The sequence below is a fragment of the Pholcus phalangioides genome, unplaced genomic scaffold (genome assembly GCF_987345545.1).
Source record: "Pholcus phalangioides strain wild (caught in Gottingen) unplaced genomic scaffold, Ppha-v1.0 ptg000021l_1, whole genome shotgun sequence".
Taxonomy (NCBI): Eukaryota; Metazoa; Arthropoda; class Arachnida; order Araneae; family Pholcidae; genus Pholcus; species Pholcus phalangioides.
Window position 1 is genome coordinate 3,638,360 of NW_028301614.1, and position 20,445 is coordinate 3,658,804.

Consider the following 20,445-nt stretch of genomic DNA (forward strand, 5'->3'; position numbering starts at 1 on the left):
TTCTTGCGTAGTAGCATTTGCATCTGCCAATGAAGTCATCCAAGATTCGGAAAAACACCAGCTGCCCATGGGAAAACAAACGTCTGTGTGTAGAACTGGTAACGAAATCGTGCTTCTTACTTAAAGTCCCAACAACAACTAAAATTAGGGGGTTTTTTTTTTCAATTGTAATTTTTTTAATGTAACCTACATCTTATGTCATGGTTTTTCGACCGGTGTGCCATGAGAGGATCGTACGTGTGCGGCGAACAATTTCAGAAAATGTTTTCTTTTAGAGAAACCCAAAAGTGAATGTTCAAACAAAAATTGGGGTAATATACGAAAAATATGATGTATAAATATACAAGGTGGATAGCGAACAGGGGGTACGGCATTTTACTGGCGAACCGTTGATCCTAGCGGTATACCTCCAATCAGAAAAAGTTTCCAAACAACGTGCAGTATTCAGATATGTCATTCATGTTTCAAGGGCTTGTATAGTTATCAAAATAAAAAAATTGCCTATTTATATAGTACCCGTGTGTCCAAAAACACAATCAGAAAGTTGTTGCCTTGTCTCTGATGCCAACAAAAAAAATCGACGTTTCCAAGTGCAATATTCACCGAGATATTCGAATTTCTAAAAACTGAGGAGAGTTGGGGGTGAAATAACATTAAATGCGGGTCAAACGGTTTTTTCGCATTTAGAACTGCCTGAAATTTTCATCCAGGAATTCTGAGAAAAGAGCCATTTTGCAAATGGCATACCTGAATCAAACTTCGAATTAGCCAAAATACTGGGGCTAAAATCGAATTAAACAGGTACAGTAATTTCAACATAAAATTGCATAGAAAACCTCAAAGGGTGTTCCTAAAATTGGAATTAACCAAGTTTTTGGAAAAATAGAAAATTTCGCCTTATATTTTTTTCTTTTTACAATAAAAACCATTAAATGAAAATTATCTGTTCAGGTTCAAAAACCGTCATCCGTTTCAGTTAGTTCTCAACGATTCCCTAACACTAGCGTTTGGCATCTTCAGGAGAATTGATATAACAGCAACTTGTTCCAGTTTTATTGATTAGTTACCACAGACAATTTTCATCAATTCTCCTTGAAGATGCTAACCACAAGTTATGGGGAAGCGTTGAGAACTAACTCAAATGGACCACGGTCTTCGAACCCAAACAGACAATTTTCAGGCGAATTCCTTATCGGCTAAAAGCCATTAACTTAATAAAATAGCATGCATTACAATAGTCCATAAAAATATGCTATGTTAGACCACACAGTGTTTCTTAACCTTTTTTTTTTCATTGCGCACCCCCTTGAGAAATGTGTTTTCTATCTCTGTTAAAACATTTATTTTTTTTCATTTATTAATTTCATTAATCATCCATTAATTTCTTTAATAAACTATCTTATTTATTGTTTAATGCCGTTTTCGGCTATGGTAAATATTTAATTTCGGCTTCTTTTTTTCGAAAATTAGTTCCATTAAAAAACTAAAAGTAATTATTTTTTAAATATTTTTGGAAATTTGGATAATGGCTCAATGTTTTGTTCACTTATATTCTATAGTTATATTATTAATTAGTGAATAGTTATTCACTTATATAATTCCAGCCGGAACCAGCAATACAACAATATAATTTTTTTTAACGCTTAATTAAATTTTTGTGACGTTTTTCCAGAGTCATGCTCACGGCAGTCAAATCTAAGTGCGGTATGCTAATAAAACGCGAAACAAACAAATCGCGAAATATTTTGGGCACTAATGGTGTTTTTTCTCAATCGAAGTGAGAAACAAATATGATCGCTAATCGAAAAAAAAGAAAATTTGCAACATGAATTTGATATGACACATTTCTGCAAGCGAAAGTTAATAGATAAGCTGTCAAAATGTCAGAATATTTCAGTTTCATGTTTTTTTTTTAAAATAGGAGAATTCAACTTTTAGATGTCATCATTTCAATTTTCCTGAATAATTAGTTACATAGGTGGAAATAGACTTGATGTCAACTCATGTATGCATATATAGATAGAGGTCAGTCAGCTTAGCATTGACGCTGGGGGGGGGGGGGGAGGAGCAATGCCTTCCATGCCCCCCCCCCTCCCCCCGCATCTTTGCCCATGATCAGTTAACATGTGTTTTTTTCCCATCTCGCATCCCCGAAAATGCTCTCACCCGCACCCCGGTTAAGAGCCACTGTATTAGCCAATGATCTTTAATTTTTTCAGTGATTGATGGTGACGCCTATTGACAAAGAAAAAGTCATAATAAATGTTAATTTTTTAATGAATATATGTTAAAATATCTTATATTTTTTCATATATTTTACTCATTTATTTCAAATCAGGATATTTAAAAGTACATTGCATGAAAAAAATGAATGATTGACATATTATTAAAAGGTATTTTATATAAAATAAAACACTTAAATTTAGTTTAATATCATGGTTTTTCTCCACTTCATTAATGAAACACGGTTGATGGTAGATGTAAATTCAAGCATTTGTCATCTTCGCTTCAAAGTTATTGATGGCAAAGCTAGCGAAACAAGCACAACTCTTTCAAACTAATACGTTAGGAACACACAAAAGCATATACCAATTCGTTAGAAATTCCGCAAATTAAGAAAAGGAAGTGTCTCTCTAGCGGAAAAATACTATCTCTTTCAGACAAGCACGGTGTTTCTACGGTTGGTCGTGAGGTACCGGATATTTAATTGATATGTTACCGTAAATTTGACTGATCCGATCGATTATCATACATAATCACCGACCCATTTGGGTAAGTTTGGTAAATATTACGAATTTATCACATTTTCCGAGATGTCACTCTTCGCTATCCATACAAATGCTTTTAACAGCTGGCTGATGCGAAGATATATTTTGGAAAGAGAAAATTCAACTGCCCCTGCGAGGACTCGAACCCACGTCCTTTCATTTTCCGGGTGAACACCCTACATCATAGTGGTCTAGGGCGTTCACCAAAATATATCTTCTCTAAAACATATCTTCGCATCAGCCAGTTGTTAAAAATTTTATATTCATAATATTTGCCTGTGATTATGTAATATTCTAGATAATACAGTATTGGCAGATATGATAAATCAGTAAATTATTGAAATTTTCCGGTCCTTCATTATGCATGCTGTTATGCATGAACTTCGGTTCTGTGAAATACTCCATACTGTTGTATGTTCCCCCACTCGTTGATAACACGTTGGGAGGGGGCGCTGCTCCCACTTCTTAAAAGACTGATAAATCTTTTCTGAATTGTCACATTGTTGATGATATAGGTTTTCCTTTATCATTTTCTCAGAGAAGGTTATCAGTTATGTACAAATGACGCTATTGTATCATTATAAGGGGAGTATAATCACCATCTGAAAGATAAAGAACTGATGATTGACTGACAAAATTCTCAGTTTCTTCAAGGGAAAGGTCCCGAATCTTAATGAAAATTACAGTATTCCAATTACTGCATTCAACATATCTTTTTCAAAGACGTTTTCCTTGAACCGTTTTCCTTGGCTGTTTATGCTCTCAAAAAAGCAACATAATTTTCTTTTATTTTTCAAGTAAACACATTGTATATTTTGAGCTCGTTTCGGCGTTGATGCTTCTAAGCAACTCCCAAACATTCGATTTTTACTTGTGAGCTATTCATGAAGTTTTTATAACTACCAGTAGAATGGCTCAAAGGTACACGTCTCCTATTTCTTGACAAGTCAAGCAAGAAAAATTTTTAATTCTTGCATTTTGGAGGAAAATACCCATGTGTGGAGGAAACATATTGCTGTGCATTCTTCACCAGTAATAAGAAAGTAAGTTGGTAAACAATGAGTGGCATACACAATGATGACGTCACTTAAAACCTTCGTAATAAGTGGCATGTTTATATTATTCAAATCTATATAAATCATAGAAATACAGTGTTCCCTGAAGTGCAACATCCATGCTATTACGTGACACCTCATTTGCTGAATATCCCCATCAAAAAAAACATTTTCCTCCTTTTTCTATTTCTATGCATGTCAATTAAAGGGTTCACCATCCCGCGTGTAAAATAGAGAAACACAGAATGCACGGTATTAGATTTTAACTACCACCAAAAAAAAAACTCGGTTATATTTTTCTTGCATCAGCATGAGAAGTGATTTCATTTCGACTATGAAGAAATCCTTAAAAATATTAATTAATCAATCTCTTTGAGATATGATAGTACAAATCTAAGTACAGTCACATTCGGTTATAACGACACCTTGGCTATAACATCAATAATTGGTGGTATGGACAGATTCCCATAAAGAATACAGTTGACCTTCGGTTAACGAGCAAATTTGCAAGTTATTCGCATAACGAGCAAAAATTTTGCGCTTTGTTTATATATTTTCACGTTATCACAACTGAACTGATGGTTTTTCGCTTTGGTCCACACTCGTACTGTGGAATTGTGGGTAATGTTCTCCCCTACAGACTCCGGTCATCGTGCCTCACTCGAAAAATGAACATACATGCGAGCGTGACTGTTTACGATTTTACGATACGAAACTAGACATAGCATTGTAACTACACGTTTCTTGATCAAATATAGTCACCCAAATCGTCATCACGTAACAACTTTACGAGCAACATTTTATTGCATCTGATTATATCTTTCCTCAAGAAAGGTCTCGGAAACGTCCGCCTCGGTTATAACCACGAAAATTAGCGAAATCTTCGATGTGGTTATAACCGAGCTTGACTGTACATTGAAACTCGTATGTAACGATACTCAAGGGACTAAAGAAACGTATTGTTTTAAAGGAGTTATCGTGGTAGATGTGGGGAAAAAATGTATCGGGAGCAGAAAGTAATACAGTCAACGCTCGTTTTAACGACCCCACGTTATAGAGACAATTCTTTTTCAACGACCGATAGGATAAGTTCTAAATGTTTTCATAGAACGACTAACATATATTTTTTACTTTCGATAAAACGACCCTCCCAATATAACGTCCGTTTTCGACGGGACGAAGGGGTCATTATATCGAGTATCGACTGTATATCGTTGTATAGCAAGAGTTCTTAACTATGGGTCTTAACCTATTTATATACAGTATTTTTGGGAGAAGTCCACATAATATTATTATAGAATGCATAAAAATGATAAACATTATCCTCATAAAAGCATGAAAACATTAGAAAGTTCAACATAATTCGAGAATCAGGAAAATTTTTTGCTGAATGAATGGAAAACTATTCCCCAGAGAAAATTAAAAATAATCCTACAAATAATGAAGAATAATTTTGAAAATTGTGTTAACAGAAATAATTCCAGAGTTGATGAAAACGTAATTTTCATTTTAACCATTTCATAATTGATGGAAAATAATTCACGATTAATGAAAACTTGAAAATAATTGAAAATTGATAAAAAATAATTAAAAAATAAAATAATTCAAAATTAATGAAAAATAATTAAAATTATTAAGAATAATTAAAATTATTAAGAATAATTAAAATTATTAAGAATAATTAAAAATAATTGGAAATTGATGGAAAATAATTGGTAACTAATGAGTATATCCATAATTTCCGAAAGAGATAATTTCCAAATTAGTGAAAGCTTTTAATAATTTGCAGACCCCCCCCCCCCTGGTTTTGGGCCTTGTGCTCAGGCCGTTAGCCCACCTGTTGAGACGCCACAGGGAATTAAACATTTTGTTGATTACAAATTATTTAACAAGTATTTTCGAATTAAAAACAGTAAGATGGGTCACAAAGTTGATAATATGGCTGATTTTGGATCGCGGCTGAAAATGGTGAAGAACCCTTTTTGTATAGGGTTCCAACTGCATTATATACAAAAAAAGGATCAACAGAAATACGTTAGGTTGCCATTGCTAGTTGATGCGAAGTGCCGAGCCTTCTTCGTCCTGGTTTCTCTACTTAATAGATAGATAGATAGATGAAACCGCTCACAACCCCGGACGGATGCAAAGCAACTTACTTCCGTTACCTCCTAAGAGGCAGGGGGTTTCTCTACTTGGGTAGAGATATTGATCAGTCAATGGCAAAATGGTTCCTTAAAAACAACCATCCTTGATTTTTTTTTCACATTATATAAAACCTTATACATAAAATATTCTCACTACTACAATACAATATTAGTATATCAATTTACATTCTCAACAATTTGCAGAAGTTAAAACAGCTCATACATATTTTCAAAAACAAATCTCGAACATTGCAAACATTCTCAATATCTACAATATTAAATATAATTTCACTAAAGTGTTTACTTTGCCACAAATTGCTAAATTTGCCAATCTTTTACAGTAGCATATTACCATTCAGAGAAAGGGGATATGTGTACATACATGAAAACCCTAACAATGCCATCAGAACCATTTAGTGTGACTTTTGAGCATTTGACAACCCATTCTAATGACTTGATTGGACTGGACGTTTAAATAATGTTATTCAACGATAAAACTGTAAAATATTTTTTAAGTTATTATTAAAAATTAACTTGAAATAATATTGAAATTACGACTTTGAAAAATCACGTGCAATTCATTAAAACTGAGCATCTAGCTTGGAAAAATAACCCAAAACTGTGTACCATGAGATAATTTTGGTTATTAAATTACTGTAAATTGCAAGAACAAAATTGTTAGCAATTACTTCCAACAGATGTCGCATTATTTCCTTGTACCTCTGAGCATTCCTCCGGGAAGGTCAAGAAACTTTTTGTTATAAATTTTACCTTCCCGAATTTTTTTTTTAATGTATCGTTTTTTTAACGACCTTTACGTATCAATTCATAATTTTTACTGGAATCCGGATGAAGTTAATTTGAATAATTCATAAACTATGTCGTAATGGGTATGTTGAACAAAAAAAAAAACTTTCAATGTCTTTTTTTTTTTTTTTCATTTTATCTTCAGCAGACTTGCTGCAGCACTGTATTTCCCACCGAAGGTTGTTTGTAAGCAATTATTTGGCAATTTCGCCGAAAATTCACTACATGTTTGGCGAGAATTGGAGAATGCTCGTATTATGGTCCCGATTTCCCTTATTTTCCCAGATCAAATATTGTCACCCTAATTTTACTACAATTTTAAAAAACACCATGCACAGCATTTCATCGCATCCAGTAATCGCCAATGCGCATCAGTTGCGTAAATTTTACTCCAAATTTCGTTGTGGAGTGAAAATACTCTTTCAAGTTTTAAATAATTTATAAACCTATATATACCTTTATTTCTGTTTTTTATTTAAAAAAAATCCCTGTTTTTAGAAAAATACCCCTTAAAATTCTATTGAGGAGCAGGGTCGTTTTAAGAGCATCATGGGCCCCCCGGACGAAGTGAATTTTTCGAGGCCCTAAGTGGCAAATTTTCGAAAATTTCAACCGATTCTCATTTTTGCGAGGCTCCCGGGCCATGACAGGTGAGCCCACGCGTTAAAACGGAACTGAAGAGTGAAAAACTGCTCTTCGAAATTATTTTTTCGGATTATACTGATTACATATGGTTAAATTTTTCGTCGAAAAATGTCATGAAAACGTTTAGTAGTAACGACGAAATTTTTTCAATGTCGTTATAACCTTTTTCACACCTCAGCCAAAACTGACTATTACAAAAACTATATTTTTTTCGATTGATGTCTGTTTATTGTATGCCAAAATCTCCTAAAAAGCAAAAAAAAATTAATTAATCAATTAATTAGTTTGGGTCAATATATTTACTAATAGGACCATTTGAGTTCGGTACAAATTTGTGCATCTCGGGTCTCAACTTGAAAAAAGAATCATTGCTAAAACCATTATAAATGAGGAACACACATGTGTACCTCTGGAGCGAAGAGGATAACCGAGTTTGACTGTATATCATGACTAGAGAGCCCGAATTACATGCACTAAAAGAATAGCAAAATATTCTCTAGCAATATGCATTAAAAAATGCCAAAATGTGCAATAAAAATTACAAAATGTGCAATAAAAATTACAAAATGTGCAATAAAAATTACAAAATGTGCAATAAAAATTGCAAAATATGCTAAGAAAAATTCCTCAAAAAGTCGTTAAAGTTTCAAAATTTCTGGTAAAACTAAGAAAATATACGTTAAAAATTAAATATCACTTTTATAAGAGTGAACATGTTTTACTAATGCATGTTTTTGATTTCTAAGTACATATTCATTTACAAAAACAATTCTCATACAAAAATCTTCTACGTGTTTTTTTTAATATGAGAATTTCTAGTTGCTAGTAGCTGTTCACTAATAGGAAGAAAATTTTGCTCTAAAGAGAAGTTGAGTATGTATACGTGCACAAGAACAGAAATAGCGTTAGAAAAACCTGAGATTCAGTATTTGAATAAAAAACCAAAAAACATGTGGCAGAACCAGTAATGGCCCATTGTACGGAAAAAAGTTACTTGAGTTGACTTCATACTTCAGCTTGCCACAATCATCGAACCGTAATTTGAAATACGGAATTTTCCATGCTTGCATAAATAATTTAACTTCATAAAAATAGTATTTCAATTTTGATAGATTTACTAGATTGGTATTGCTCAAATTTGCTAAAATACAAAATTTTCTGGGAAACAGGGGTGAGTTGTTCCCCCAGTAATAGATATGTAATAGTAGATCAGTGAAAATCACTAAACACTATAATCTATTAATTTTCTTCCTACAATAATCAGTTCGTCTTCAATCAAGTAAAAAGAAAGACATTAAGTAATTGTTTTCTTTCTTAATTTTTTTTTCAAAAGAAAAGAATAATTTTAGTTGTCGGAATAAACAGTTTCCCGGATTTTTCCTCAATCCCGGGAAAGCGGGAATTAGTGCTCCAATCCTCCTCCTCCTAACCAGACATGACCCACTGCTCTGTCTCAATGAAGATATTTTAGCAGGTGGTCGAAGAAGACCTGGGCTATGCTGGAAGCTGTACATGTATATATTGTGAATCTAACGTGAAGTCTGTTTCTCTGTAATACTTGTTACGTGTAATGCTGCCATCTGCCGTCAACTTTTTCTAACTAGGAGTGAAGTGAAATGATTGAATAATTTTATCGTTGTACGCCTGTTGCTCTCTGTGGTGAGGCCTTTTTGTGTAAACAATTTCTCAAAAATCCCAATACTGGCTCTATCTAACGAGGATAAACTAAAATAATATTGAACTCGATTTCTAGGTCCCAGTTTAAGTAACGAATATCACTAAAGGCTACAACCACCTTTTATAAATCACTAAATCAATCTAAACGTCGTTTATCTTTTAAAAAGGAAGAATACAGACACTATCCTACAGATCATTTTCCATGTGTGTTAAGAAAAAAACTGATGTTATGCATACATTACGAGCAATATTCATTAAAAAAAATTTTAAAAAGTTATTGAGCTCTCATAAAACTCCAAAAATTTTCACTTATTCAGAATATCCTTCTATTACACGCATTAATACAGTCCACGCCACTTAATGTGATCACATCGGGACTCGGGGGTTTCAGATAACAATAACCGAATGTGATAACTATATCTGAAAAAGTCCCGTTTGCAAGTACGGTGACAATACATCCTGTTTGGTCGAACAGGACGAATGGTAAATGGGTATTAATAAAACGGGACAACTCTCGGGTTTTTCTTTTCCACATAATTGGTTATAATACGTTCAATCGACCTATTTTTTTTTTTTAATTCTAAAACTAGAATTCTTGTTTTCCTTTTAAGCTGAAATCCAGCATTTTTTTTATTCGGTTATTGTAAGACGCTGGAACGAAACTATCTAATGTATATCACGATTTATGATAATTTTTTTAATGTACAATGTGTTTCATAGATCCTTTGAAAAAGTCACTCGGAAATATTAATTTTTTGAATCTGGTGAACTGAAATAAACTGATCAAGAAGTAAAGGAAATGACTTTTTCTCGACATACATTTGTCTTCTTTACAGGAACTGCAGAAGCAGTTTCACGCGTACATGAGCACAGAGTAAGAATAATATATTTATATCTTTAGTCTATGTACATGAGTCAAAGCGTATACTACGTACCGATTACGAAAGTAAGTACGGAAATGTTTGGCAGCAAGGGAGGTGGGGAGAGAAAACACCTTTTAGTCTCCTACATAGTTTTTCAGCCTGATAACGATAAGTTAAAGGAAAAAAATAAGTTTGCTCAAACTTTAGCTTCAGTATGTGCAAGAAAACTTCGGGCCGAAAAATAAAATTGATAGCATTATTCGAAGTCCTGATAACTATAAACGATTTTTTTCCTGTGTTATGATACTGGTCTGTTCTTTGCAAAAGTGATAACGATACCCGAATGGGAACAATATCATCCGTGATTATTATAAGCGGCGTCGACTGTACTAAATATAGGCAAAAACATGCAAATCCATATGCATGTATGCTCTTGGATATAATCCGGGCTCTAATCATGACATTAACATTGCGATTTGTACACGCCATGCTATTGTTTGAAGATTAGCCTCACAGGGCCATTAAAACTATTGAATAATCAGAGCTTACTTACCTTTAGATAATCGTATCCCGTCACGTTTGACACGAAAAACTAACACGAAAATTATCATGAATTAATACTTTGAAATCCGTGGTAAATTTCTATTAAAATTTGATTTCAACGTCCCATTTCTCGCGAAATTTCATATATACATCCTGGATACCTTCGACGAATGATTGATACTCGATTCGGGTTGTTCATCACCCGCCACAGACATCCAGAATGTAATGTTGTTGTATGTGATCTAGATTTTTATTTTGGCTTTCGGTCCAAAAGTGTCTCCGCATTAGTTTGTGGCATAGATTGAAACTTTGCACATTGGAACCTTGGTGAGATGAGAGTTTATACGTGCTTTTTGTTTGGGGTAGTGTTTTTCTCTTTTTCATCTCTCGATAAGACCTTATACAACGATATACTCTGCTGAGAAGCTTGCTTATAGTGACGAGCTTATCCTTTGAACTATGTTATGGCTGATAACGGGAAAATGCCGCCCGTCTCTGCGAGGAATCGTACCTTTGATCTTTCTTTTCTTTCCTTTTATCCCATTCATTCTTCTCGGTATTGGTAATAATTATGGTTATACCATTGCTTTATCAAAGAACGGACAATTTTTACATGGATTCGCAAATCACTATAAGAAGGAAATCTATTTCGAGATTTTCGTAATTTTTGAAACTGATGCCACACACACACATTCCCTGACCTATGCGATTTCGGAGTTATGCGACTGTCTGTGAGCAAAGTTTTCTGTGCCAGTTGCTAATTAACCACAAATATTACTCGCATAATGTAGTAAATGTAAAATACAGACCGCAAAATAAATTTAAGTGAATTTTCGCCTCACTAATTCTCTAATCGATTTCTCATTTTCAACGTTTCTGCGAGTCGAGTGTTTCAAACGGTAGACTTCTCAAAGCAATAAAATGCCAAATTGAAGTAAGAAAACATGACGGCAATGTTCTTTTTGGAAAAAAAACTGATTACATTATTTAACACTGATATTATTCTCGTGTATCTGTAAGGCAGGGGTGGACAAATACCAGGTGCGCCAGGTGGCATAGTGACTTAAATATTGGTATTGGCGACCAAAATGTTTTTGTGTAGTTACTAAATTTCAGGCTGAAAGTAGCGCAAAATATTTGGAATTTATAGCAGCATTCGCCAACATGAAAGAGGGTCACTATGCCCTGAAAAAGTCAAAAGAAGCGTTATTTTGGACCTTTTTCTTCGGGTAAAAATTTTTCCTGGGGGGCCTAGATTTTTCTTTTTTCATCTTTTTTTTTTGTGATTTGTCCAGCTTTACTGTATGGTACTGGGTTTGAGGAAAAATAAGAATTGCATCACAATTATAAAAAAGGCTACTATTTGGAATCAACAATAAATTGTAGGTCCTAGTCTAATCAGTCCTCGTGTGCAGAAAATGACCGTGGTGCGACGAAAATGACCAATTATCAAAGAGCGTCATAATTCATACGTGTTTTTCTCAAAATGTAAATTTCGCCATTGCGCGCATGATTACTTATAAATGGTTTGCCCAATCATTGTGAGATTTTCTACACTTACTACACCAACATAGAGCTGTAGAATGAAATACGGCATCTTTTAGAATCACTGAAAATTAAAAATTTTAAAAATGTTTAACTTTTCAAAAAAAAATTTAAAAATTGCAAAATTTCAATTTTTTTAGTTCAGAATTAAAAAATATAAAAATTTTCCTTCATAAGTTCTTAATAAAACCTAGTTCACTGAAATTTCACATACATACAGGCTATACTATGTACTTGAGAAAAAATCCAAAAACCATAGATCTTCGGACTGGATAACACTGTAAAAGTTTTATTAAAGTTATTTTATAAAACTTGAAAAATGCAACCAATAAATCTGCCGGTTACATTCGAGCGAATGTAACCAATTGGCTTATTGATTGGTTTTTTTTTCAAGTTTTGTAAAAGATTTTTTATCAAACTTTTATAGTGTAATCTCCGATCTTTTTAACCCAAAGCCTTAGTCACGTGATCATAGAAGCAAAGGACAGAGTTGTCAAATTTGCTCCCCGGGTAGATACCCATTTCCCCCCCCCCCCCGGGCTGGGTTTTTTAGCCTAAAAAAACCGGGTTTTTTTGGGGAAAATGGGGTTTTTTTGTAGGGAATATTGTTTGTTTTCGAAGAAAATGTGTTACTTTCAGGTTAAAATTTTAGTTTGAGCTTAGTTTATGTATTCCAAAAATTGCTGCATAGTGCAGTGTTTAGAATATGTATATTTTGAAATATTTTTTAATGATTTTTTAGGAACAAAAATGTGATAATAAATAATTTCTTGGAATCACAAACACCCTTTTTATAATTCTTCTACCTTTTTTATGTACGCATTTAGGTATGAGATCCACATAGTAAAATATTTTACAAGAAATCACAAACAGAAAATTGTAACCATGGACCTTAGTTTAAAAAATATACCTGATATATGTGATAAGCATACCTACAGAAATTTATTTAGGGCCTATAATACACAATAATTTTTCACGCACACAAATCTTTGTATAAATAAATTGAAGCATCTGTGAAGAAGCGAACCAATGTATGTAAACTGAATTTTCATTCAAAAAATATTTACATGTTTTTGCAATACTTTTTTATAAGTTTTATACAGGTACATCAGACTTTCATAACTGAAATATCAAGAGACAAAAATAACATTATCTTATAATGAAAAGAAAATAACTGTGGGATTCTTGAATTGAACATTGGCAACGAACATCTTCAATTGAAACAGAACAAAAAGTATAGTTTTTCTTATGTGAAAATAACACCTAAGCAGAAAATAAGCCTTAGCTTGATTTTTCAAGATGCTGGTAATATAAGTGCGACCCAGAAAATTTGCCTGTTAAAATCGTCAGCCAGGTGAAGGCATTCTGTAGGTCTGTTGCTATACATGACAGGTTTCTTGTATAAAGTGAAATTAATATATAATAATGTTATTGACATTTATGTTTAATGATAATTCAAGATATTCTGTGGTTTTAAGTTCCCAAAAATGGCTAATTTGGACAAGTGGAAAACATCTCCAGAGTAATGAATCCTCGGAATGACTTATCTCCTCCTCTTAGCCAGATCATTTTTTAATTACCACTGCTCTTTTAAAAATATTTCAGAATTTAGTTCAATGAAGTAGGGATATTCTTTAACAGTGAGGAATTTAAGAAAAAGAGAAGCATGAGACTTTAGCTCCTGATAGTTTGGGTTCAATTATAAAAAAACCTGTGGTTCTGGTTACATAGCTGAAAGGTTTTATTTTTAACTTATCAGGACACTTTTGGTTACATTTTCTGCTGGGTCTGAAAAATTTGGAGAAAAAAAAAATTCAGGCACCATTCTGATTTCTTAGAATTTTCTATCTCCAAATTCATTTATTTTACCACAAACAATTTTCTTGCTGCAGTTCTGCATACAACTCAAGGTTCAGATATAATTACACAGAAGTGGGTGTGTTTGTGTTAACAATTATTCCCTTACTTATAATCATGGTCAATTTTATTGATCAAATACATAGTTTAACATTCACCAAAAATGTATACTTCTTAAATATCGGAACAACATTAGCAAGTTCCCAATCCCTTGGGACTATACCCTCAGCAACACTACTCCTGTATATCTGTGCGACTGGCCCCAACACTTCATTAGCACATTCCCTGGGATCCACTATCACAGACCCTGGGATAGATATCATCTGGTCCTAGTGCTTTGCTTGCACATACATTTCTTAGAAGATTTAGGACCTCCACGTCTTCTACTTGAATATCGTTGAGGGTTTTATTACCCCATGCAACACCCGTACATCGAATATCATTATCTCCATTAAAAACCGACGCGAAAAAGTCATTGAAAGCATTACACATGCCTACATTGCTCTTTAACCTAGAGCCTCCTATCGTTCAGTATCAATATTACAACAGTTGAATAACTTTTCATTCAATAGAATTGAATTATGAAGTCTGCCTGCGAACCACCTATGCCAACGTCACGGAACAGCTATGGTCTGCAGATCATAATTCCTTCATTCATTCATTCATTCAGATCATAAGTTGAGAAATGCTGATCTAGAATAAAGACGTTGATTTTGGGTGAAAAATATCACACTGTGCGCCACAATAGTAATTCATAATAACAAAAAAGATCGATAAAAATACAGTAAAATCTATCTAAAAATAGTGGTTTCTCAACTTTGGAAGCTCGGGCAGGTTTCATTTATTTCTGCAAGTGAAAGGCCCGGTATAAACAAAGATTAACGGAAAATAAATGGGGAGAAAAAAGAAACGACCACAGTCACTCGCGGCAGTCCGGTATAAACGAATGTCGGGCCGCGGTTCGGCGGTTGAGATTTATTCAAACGTTTGAACAATCAATTTATTAGAAAAGAAGAAAAGGATTCCTTTCTGTAGTTGGGTTCAATTTTTGTAATACTTCTGAAGAAAACTCGCCTCCCGTACTCTATCCCGTACCTTTCCCATGTAAAATTCAACTCACTTTAAGCGACTATCTTGCGGAACCAATTAATCACGTAATCGATTAATCAATCCAATTAATCGGAAAAACCCTGTTGGAAAGTAATAATAATTTTGTAATAGAGAATTTTAATTTCTTTTGATCTAGACACGAAACTGCAATCGAGTGGTGCGAGTCCATTGCACGCAGCCCCGCAAAGGGCCGTCACCGCCACAAACGGCAATGCGTCATCGGCAACCGTCAATCAACTTTGCGCGATCTGCGGCGATCGTGCGACGGGCAAGCACTACGGCGCATCCAGCTGCGATGGCTGCAAGGGCTTCTTCCGCAGGAGCGTTCGTAAGAACCACCAGTACTCGTGCCGCTTCTCCAGGGTTTGCGTCATGGACAAGGACAAACGCAACCAGTGCCGGTACTGCCGGTTAAAGAAGTGCTTCAAGGCCGGTATGAAAAAGGAAGGTAAGACAAAAAGAAGTTCAGCACATTTGTTTCTCTCTCGGTGACGTCGGAAGTGCAGGGCCGTCTCAAAAGCATCACGGGCCCCAAGGGCAAAGTGATTTTTCTGGCTCCCCAACTTACCTAGCTAGAAATACCTGCTACCCAATTTACATATTCGCGGCCGAATATTTGACTAGATCTTATTTTCACGAGGAACTTTCTGGCCGTGCCCGGGAGCGCCCACGCGTTAAGACAGTACTGTGGAAGTATTTCAAACCTGTGGATGCTAGTCTTGAGCACTACATAGGAAATTTTTATTTCTGAATGAATTGTGTGGGTGCTCGGACCCATGTCACATATTTGTGCTCGAGCACGGCAATTTGTGACAGCACTCCAGGCTCCGATGCCACTGTACTCATCATTACATATTATCACAGTGTATTGCCGAAAAACTTGCTGGCAAAAAATGATTGGGTATCGCAAAAATACGCGTCTCTCAAACACTCAGAGCCTAAACCAATTCTTATATTTCTTTTATCGTGCATTGTCCCAGGAAGAATAGAATATTTATTTCTTGGTTCGATACCATTCGCAAAGCAACGATGTAGCAACACTTCAAAACCATTTACAACGCACATTCATAAATTTCACACATTACATCCATTACACATACAGTAGGTACAAATGATTTGCATTAATATACAAAAAATATACAAATCACATATATGCTCTGACTCTACCAAATATATGGACCTTTGAAGACCGGACACGCCCAGCTTCTCATCTCGGAGAGATATCGAAGCGTTCCCGAAGGATGGGTGTGTCCGGACAAATAAATCGACCAGCATCACATATTACACACAAATCAAATCCTTCACAATTCAAATTAATTTCTATATCTTACGACATCTGACAGAAAGAAAAAAACATTTTTCATAATTAGTTTCGTAATACAGGCAGAATACATTCAGTTGAAGCTTCGGAAGTTGTTTCAACCGTTGGTGTACACAAGGGAAGGGGGAGGGTATGGTTCTAATCTCCCACCACCGAGCCAAGATCCTATTGTCATTTTTCAGGAAAAAAACGTAACCCCCTCCCCCTCAGAGAAAATCCTTCGTACGCCTATGATTTCAGCTAGTTAACTTTTAGATGTTCATGTGCGCCGCATTATATAGGCTTAAGTGAAATTTATTTCAATGTTAGGGCCGTCTTAACGCATGGATCCACACGGGCACGGATAGGAGACCCTCAAGAGAACAGGACCCTCACAAAAGTGCTCTCTGGTTGAAATTTTCAAGAATTTTCTTCAAAAAAATCATTGGCCCGGGAGCCCGTGACACTCTTAAGACGGGCCCTGTTCAAGGTGTTTACTCCATGCAAACTCACGTTCACAGAAATTCATGTAAGCACACAGTGTTCATTTTCTATATTTCCGTGTTTTGCGCATGTAAAAACACGAAAATATGGAAAATGAAGTTAGACTATGGAAAAATCGGTGCTTTTTTTCATCTCGGAAACTTCATCAAAAGAAGCAGAATGAAGTATATTATTTCACGACATTCCATGTAGCACGTGCGAGTACTTGAACAGTGATTGGGAACTTATGAAGCACTCGAATACCCTGTAACCAATTGCGTCACAAAGTGTCTACGATATATACGCAGTGAGCGATGCAAAACATATCAAAAACAGTATACAGCTGGAGTATGGGTGAGATGGGGGGGACTGTTTTATTAAATGTGAATTGAATGCGTGTGGTTTTAATTTTTGTTTATGGATACATTTTCCAGCCGTTCAGAACGAAAGAGACCGGATAAGTTGTCGAAGGCCGAGCTACGACGAAGCTGCAAATAGTGGTGGGTTGACGCTTGCCGTTTTGCTCCAAGCAGAAATGTTCTCCCGCCAGGTAGTTATAAAATGGTACTTTCTGCATCCAGATTTCATTTTTCGAATGTAAAGTGGAATTAATAATAACTGTACAACCTCTCTCTATTTTGCTAATCGAGAAACCGTGTGATACTGATGCCAGTTCTTTGTATGTTTGATCGACCTTTTAGATGACACAAATTCCGGACGGTGACATCAGCTCGAAGAAAGTTGCCAACATTTCAGACGTGTGCGAATCCATGAAGCAGCAACTTCTCATTCTGGTCGACTGGGCGAAATACATACCGTCTTTCTGCGAATTGCCCCTCGACGATCAGGTTTTTTTTTAACATTATATTATATGCCATTTACATCTAAACTCGCGCATAAATAAGTCCTAGCTTTTATTTGAAGAAAGAATAGTATATTCACAATGACTCTGTATAGTGTTTTTCTCAGAGCTCATTGATTCCACTTTTGTGTTAATTTGATAAGGTTGCGTTGTTGCGGGCACATGCCGGAGAGCACTTACTCCTAGGTTTGGCAAGACGCTCGATGCATTTGAAAGACACCCTCTTGTTGGGCAACGACTTCGTCATACCGAGGCAATCTCAGGAGATCGAAATCAGTAGAATCGGATGCCGGATTATGGACGAGCTCACCACTACGCTACGGGAAGTTCACGTGGATGATACAGAGTTCGCTTGCCTCAAAGCCATCGTTTTCTTTGACCCATGTAAGTATTTGAATAGAACAATCGTAACAATTTTGAGAATCAGTTTCGATGAAACGATGATAAGCTTTATTTTCCATCGATTGCAGACGCTAAAGGGTTGTCGGATAGCCGGAGAATCAAAGTACTCCGAGACCAAGTACAGATCAATCTCGAAGATTATATCAGTGATAGACAGTACGACTCCCGAGGACGATTCGGTGAGATCTTGCTACTGTTGCCGGCATTGCAGAGTATAACCTGGCAAATGATTGAGCAGATACAATTCGCCAAGTTGTTCGGCATGGCTAAAATCGACAACCTCTTACAAGAAATGCTTCTTGGCGGTGAGTACTATACAATATTAACACAAAGAATACAAACGAATTCCCTCTCAAATTAATAACTATAAAGGGCGCTATTTAGTTCAATCGATGGCATCGTTTATGTGGTGAAAGGTTTTATTTCTCACTTGAACGGTATACGAATTTATAGCTTGCAGATTATTCATGTGATGTGTGAGGCTGAGAACAAATTACTCAAAGGTCGGACATTGCGCAATTCCCGATTATTGAACTGCCGAATTGCCAAATGATTTTCGTATATACCAGTAGTATTTCAAAAGTGCGTCTTTCAGTGCTAACAAGCGTTATATTATGGGCCCGGAAGACTAGCGAGAATCATTGCACCAGCTCATCCATATAGGAGCATCTCTCCAACCTCGGAATTCATGCACCGATGCATGCTGTTGAATCTCCAATCGATTGATAAACCTAAAAACGGCTAAACACGTAAACTACAAGTATGCTTGTACAATTTTCTGTTTCGACACCACATGGAACAAGTATTGCTTGCACAAGAATCAGTTTCTATTTGGAATATAGGCTCATTCACATGCTTCAGGTAATTTAGTAGTCATGTGATTAAGTTGTTAAGTAGATAAATCAGCAAGTACTAAAATCTGTTCAAACGGTAAGCAATCAAGAATAATTTTTTTTTACAAAAACGGATGAAACTTGTACTGTTGGCATATTTTTAATTGGAACAATACATCAACAGAGCAATTTAACTAGAGAGAATTTTCTAGTTTTCTAAAATGGTTAATCAGTGATAAAATATTGTTTGCCTTGATTTTAATGTTATCTATAGACGGATAAAATCTTTCTTAACAAAGATGAGCAATTTCTACCTTGAGTATTATTTCCAATATCCCCTCAATTTCATGCGTTTTTATGAATCTCCGAACTCGTAAAATTTCAGCAGCTCTCAAAAAATGACACCAACAAAGATATGCTTTCTAAAATAACAAAAAAAATTGAGAAAATAAATTTGTGTAATGAGTTTTTGGACCATGTATTTGCTATGTATGTTCGAATGTACGCTGGACTATGTAGGTTTAATGTCAGCTTACATTTTAAAGTACTTGACTATTAGATTGCTTGTAAACGGGGAATTATGTCGAGCTCAGGTGATGATGCGCTCGCTTTGGCTTCCTTTGCTCCTGTGTGCCGGAAGGAAAACGCCAACAGAAAATGCCAACGAAAAGCAGTGTTCAATGCTGTTATTTAACCGTACATGCACCTCGTAGCCATCCCTTTGAGGAATTTCTATTGGTTTGAATAGAAATGACAAACTTGCCTAGGTGTCCACATGGAGCCCAACTATGGGCTTCAATAGTACAACTGTTCTTGTATTTTTTTCTCTCCAGGAGCTTCTTCAGAAGGATCGGCACCAATCTCGTCACAGCAAGTTTCCGGAACGGCAGTAAGCAGTCCTCCACCGCCCATCCACAGTACAGTGGTGCTTCAGTGCTCGACGGAAGAGATACCAACAACAACTCCTCTAGCAGCTGACCACGACAGCAGCGGCCACCCGGACACACCGATACCGTCACCGACGGAAGCTTTCGGCAAAATGCAGCCGTTCAAGACAGAACCTGAAAACGGATACTGAAAACCAGAAACGGAATCGTCAAAAAAAATGCTCACAGAATCTTCTCCTTTTATCAGTTTTTCTGTTTCTTTTTCCTTTCTCTCTTGTTTTTTTTCATTATTAAACTGTTTTAAATACACTCTCACCCATGACCAGTTTAACCAACTGCTCAGGATGCGGAACGAATAGGAGAAAACTGATTTTATCAGAGAAGAAGAATCAGATCATTGGGAATGAAACCATTAAAAAAAACATCATTCTCTTCCCCACCCTGCTTATGATGTAAATTAAACTACTATAATTGTCAATTCCATTTTGTGTGAACCATTATGGTACTTGAGTGAATTGTCAAAGATAGCGTTATTGAAGTTTTTATGTATAGCAACTGAATTAATATTGTCTTTTTCACCTTGTCAAGTGTTACAGAAGAGTGTCGATAAAAGCTCATTCTAAGAAATTGTTCACCAATAATCACACCTATTGTGATGAATTCA

General features: G+C 35.5%; 1 protein-coding gene and 1 long non-coding RNA gene across 4 annotated transcripts in view; one reads left to right on the forward strand and one right to left on the reverse strand.

The window, feature by feature from the left end:
- LOC149070504 (uncharacterized) overlaps positions 1–10,748 on the reverse strand; it is a 44,088-nt gene extending 33,340 nt beyond the window's left edge. The window contains exon 1 of the long non-coding RNA XR_016195025.1: positions 10,513–10,748. This is a non-coding gene — a long non-coding RNA (uncharacterized LOC149070504). The remainder of the gene's footprint in view (positions 1–10,512) is intronic.
- The window catches only part of Hnf4 (Hepatocyte nuclear factor 4), a 77,044-nt gene extending 56,599 nt beyond the window's left edge, over positions 1–20,445 (forward strand). For all 3 annotated transcript variants that reach the window (XM_089249050.1, XM_089249049.1, XM_089249051.1), the window contains exons 2-7: positions 15,151–15,462; positions 17,232–17,347; positions 17,499–17,645; positions 17,803–18,043; positions 18,130–18,366; positions 19,728–20,445. In XM_089249050.1, the coding sequence (XP_089105176.1) occupies positions 15,151–15,462; positions 17,232–17,347; positions 17,499–17,645; positions 17,803–18,043; positions 18,130–18,366; positions 19,728–19,972 (1,298 nt within the window). In that variant the 3' untranslated portion in view covers positions 19,973–20,445. The remainder of the gene's footprint in view (positions 1–15,150; positions 15,463–17,231; positions 17,348–17,498; positions 17,646–17,802; positions 18,044–18,129; positions 18,367–19,727) is intronic.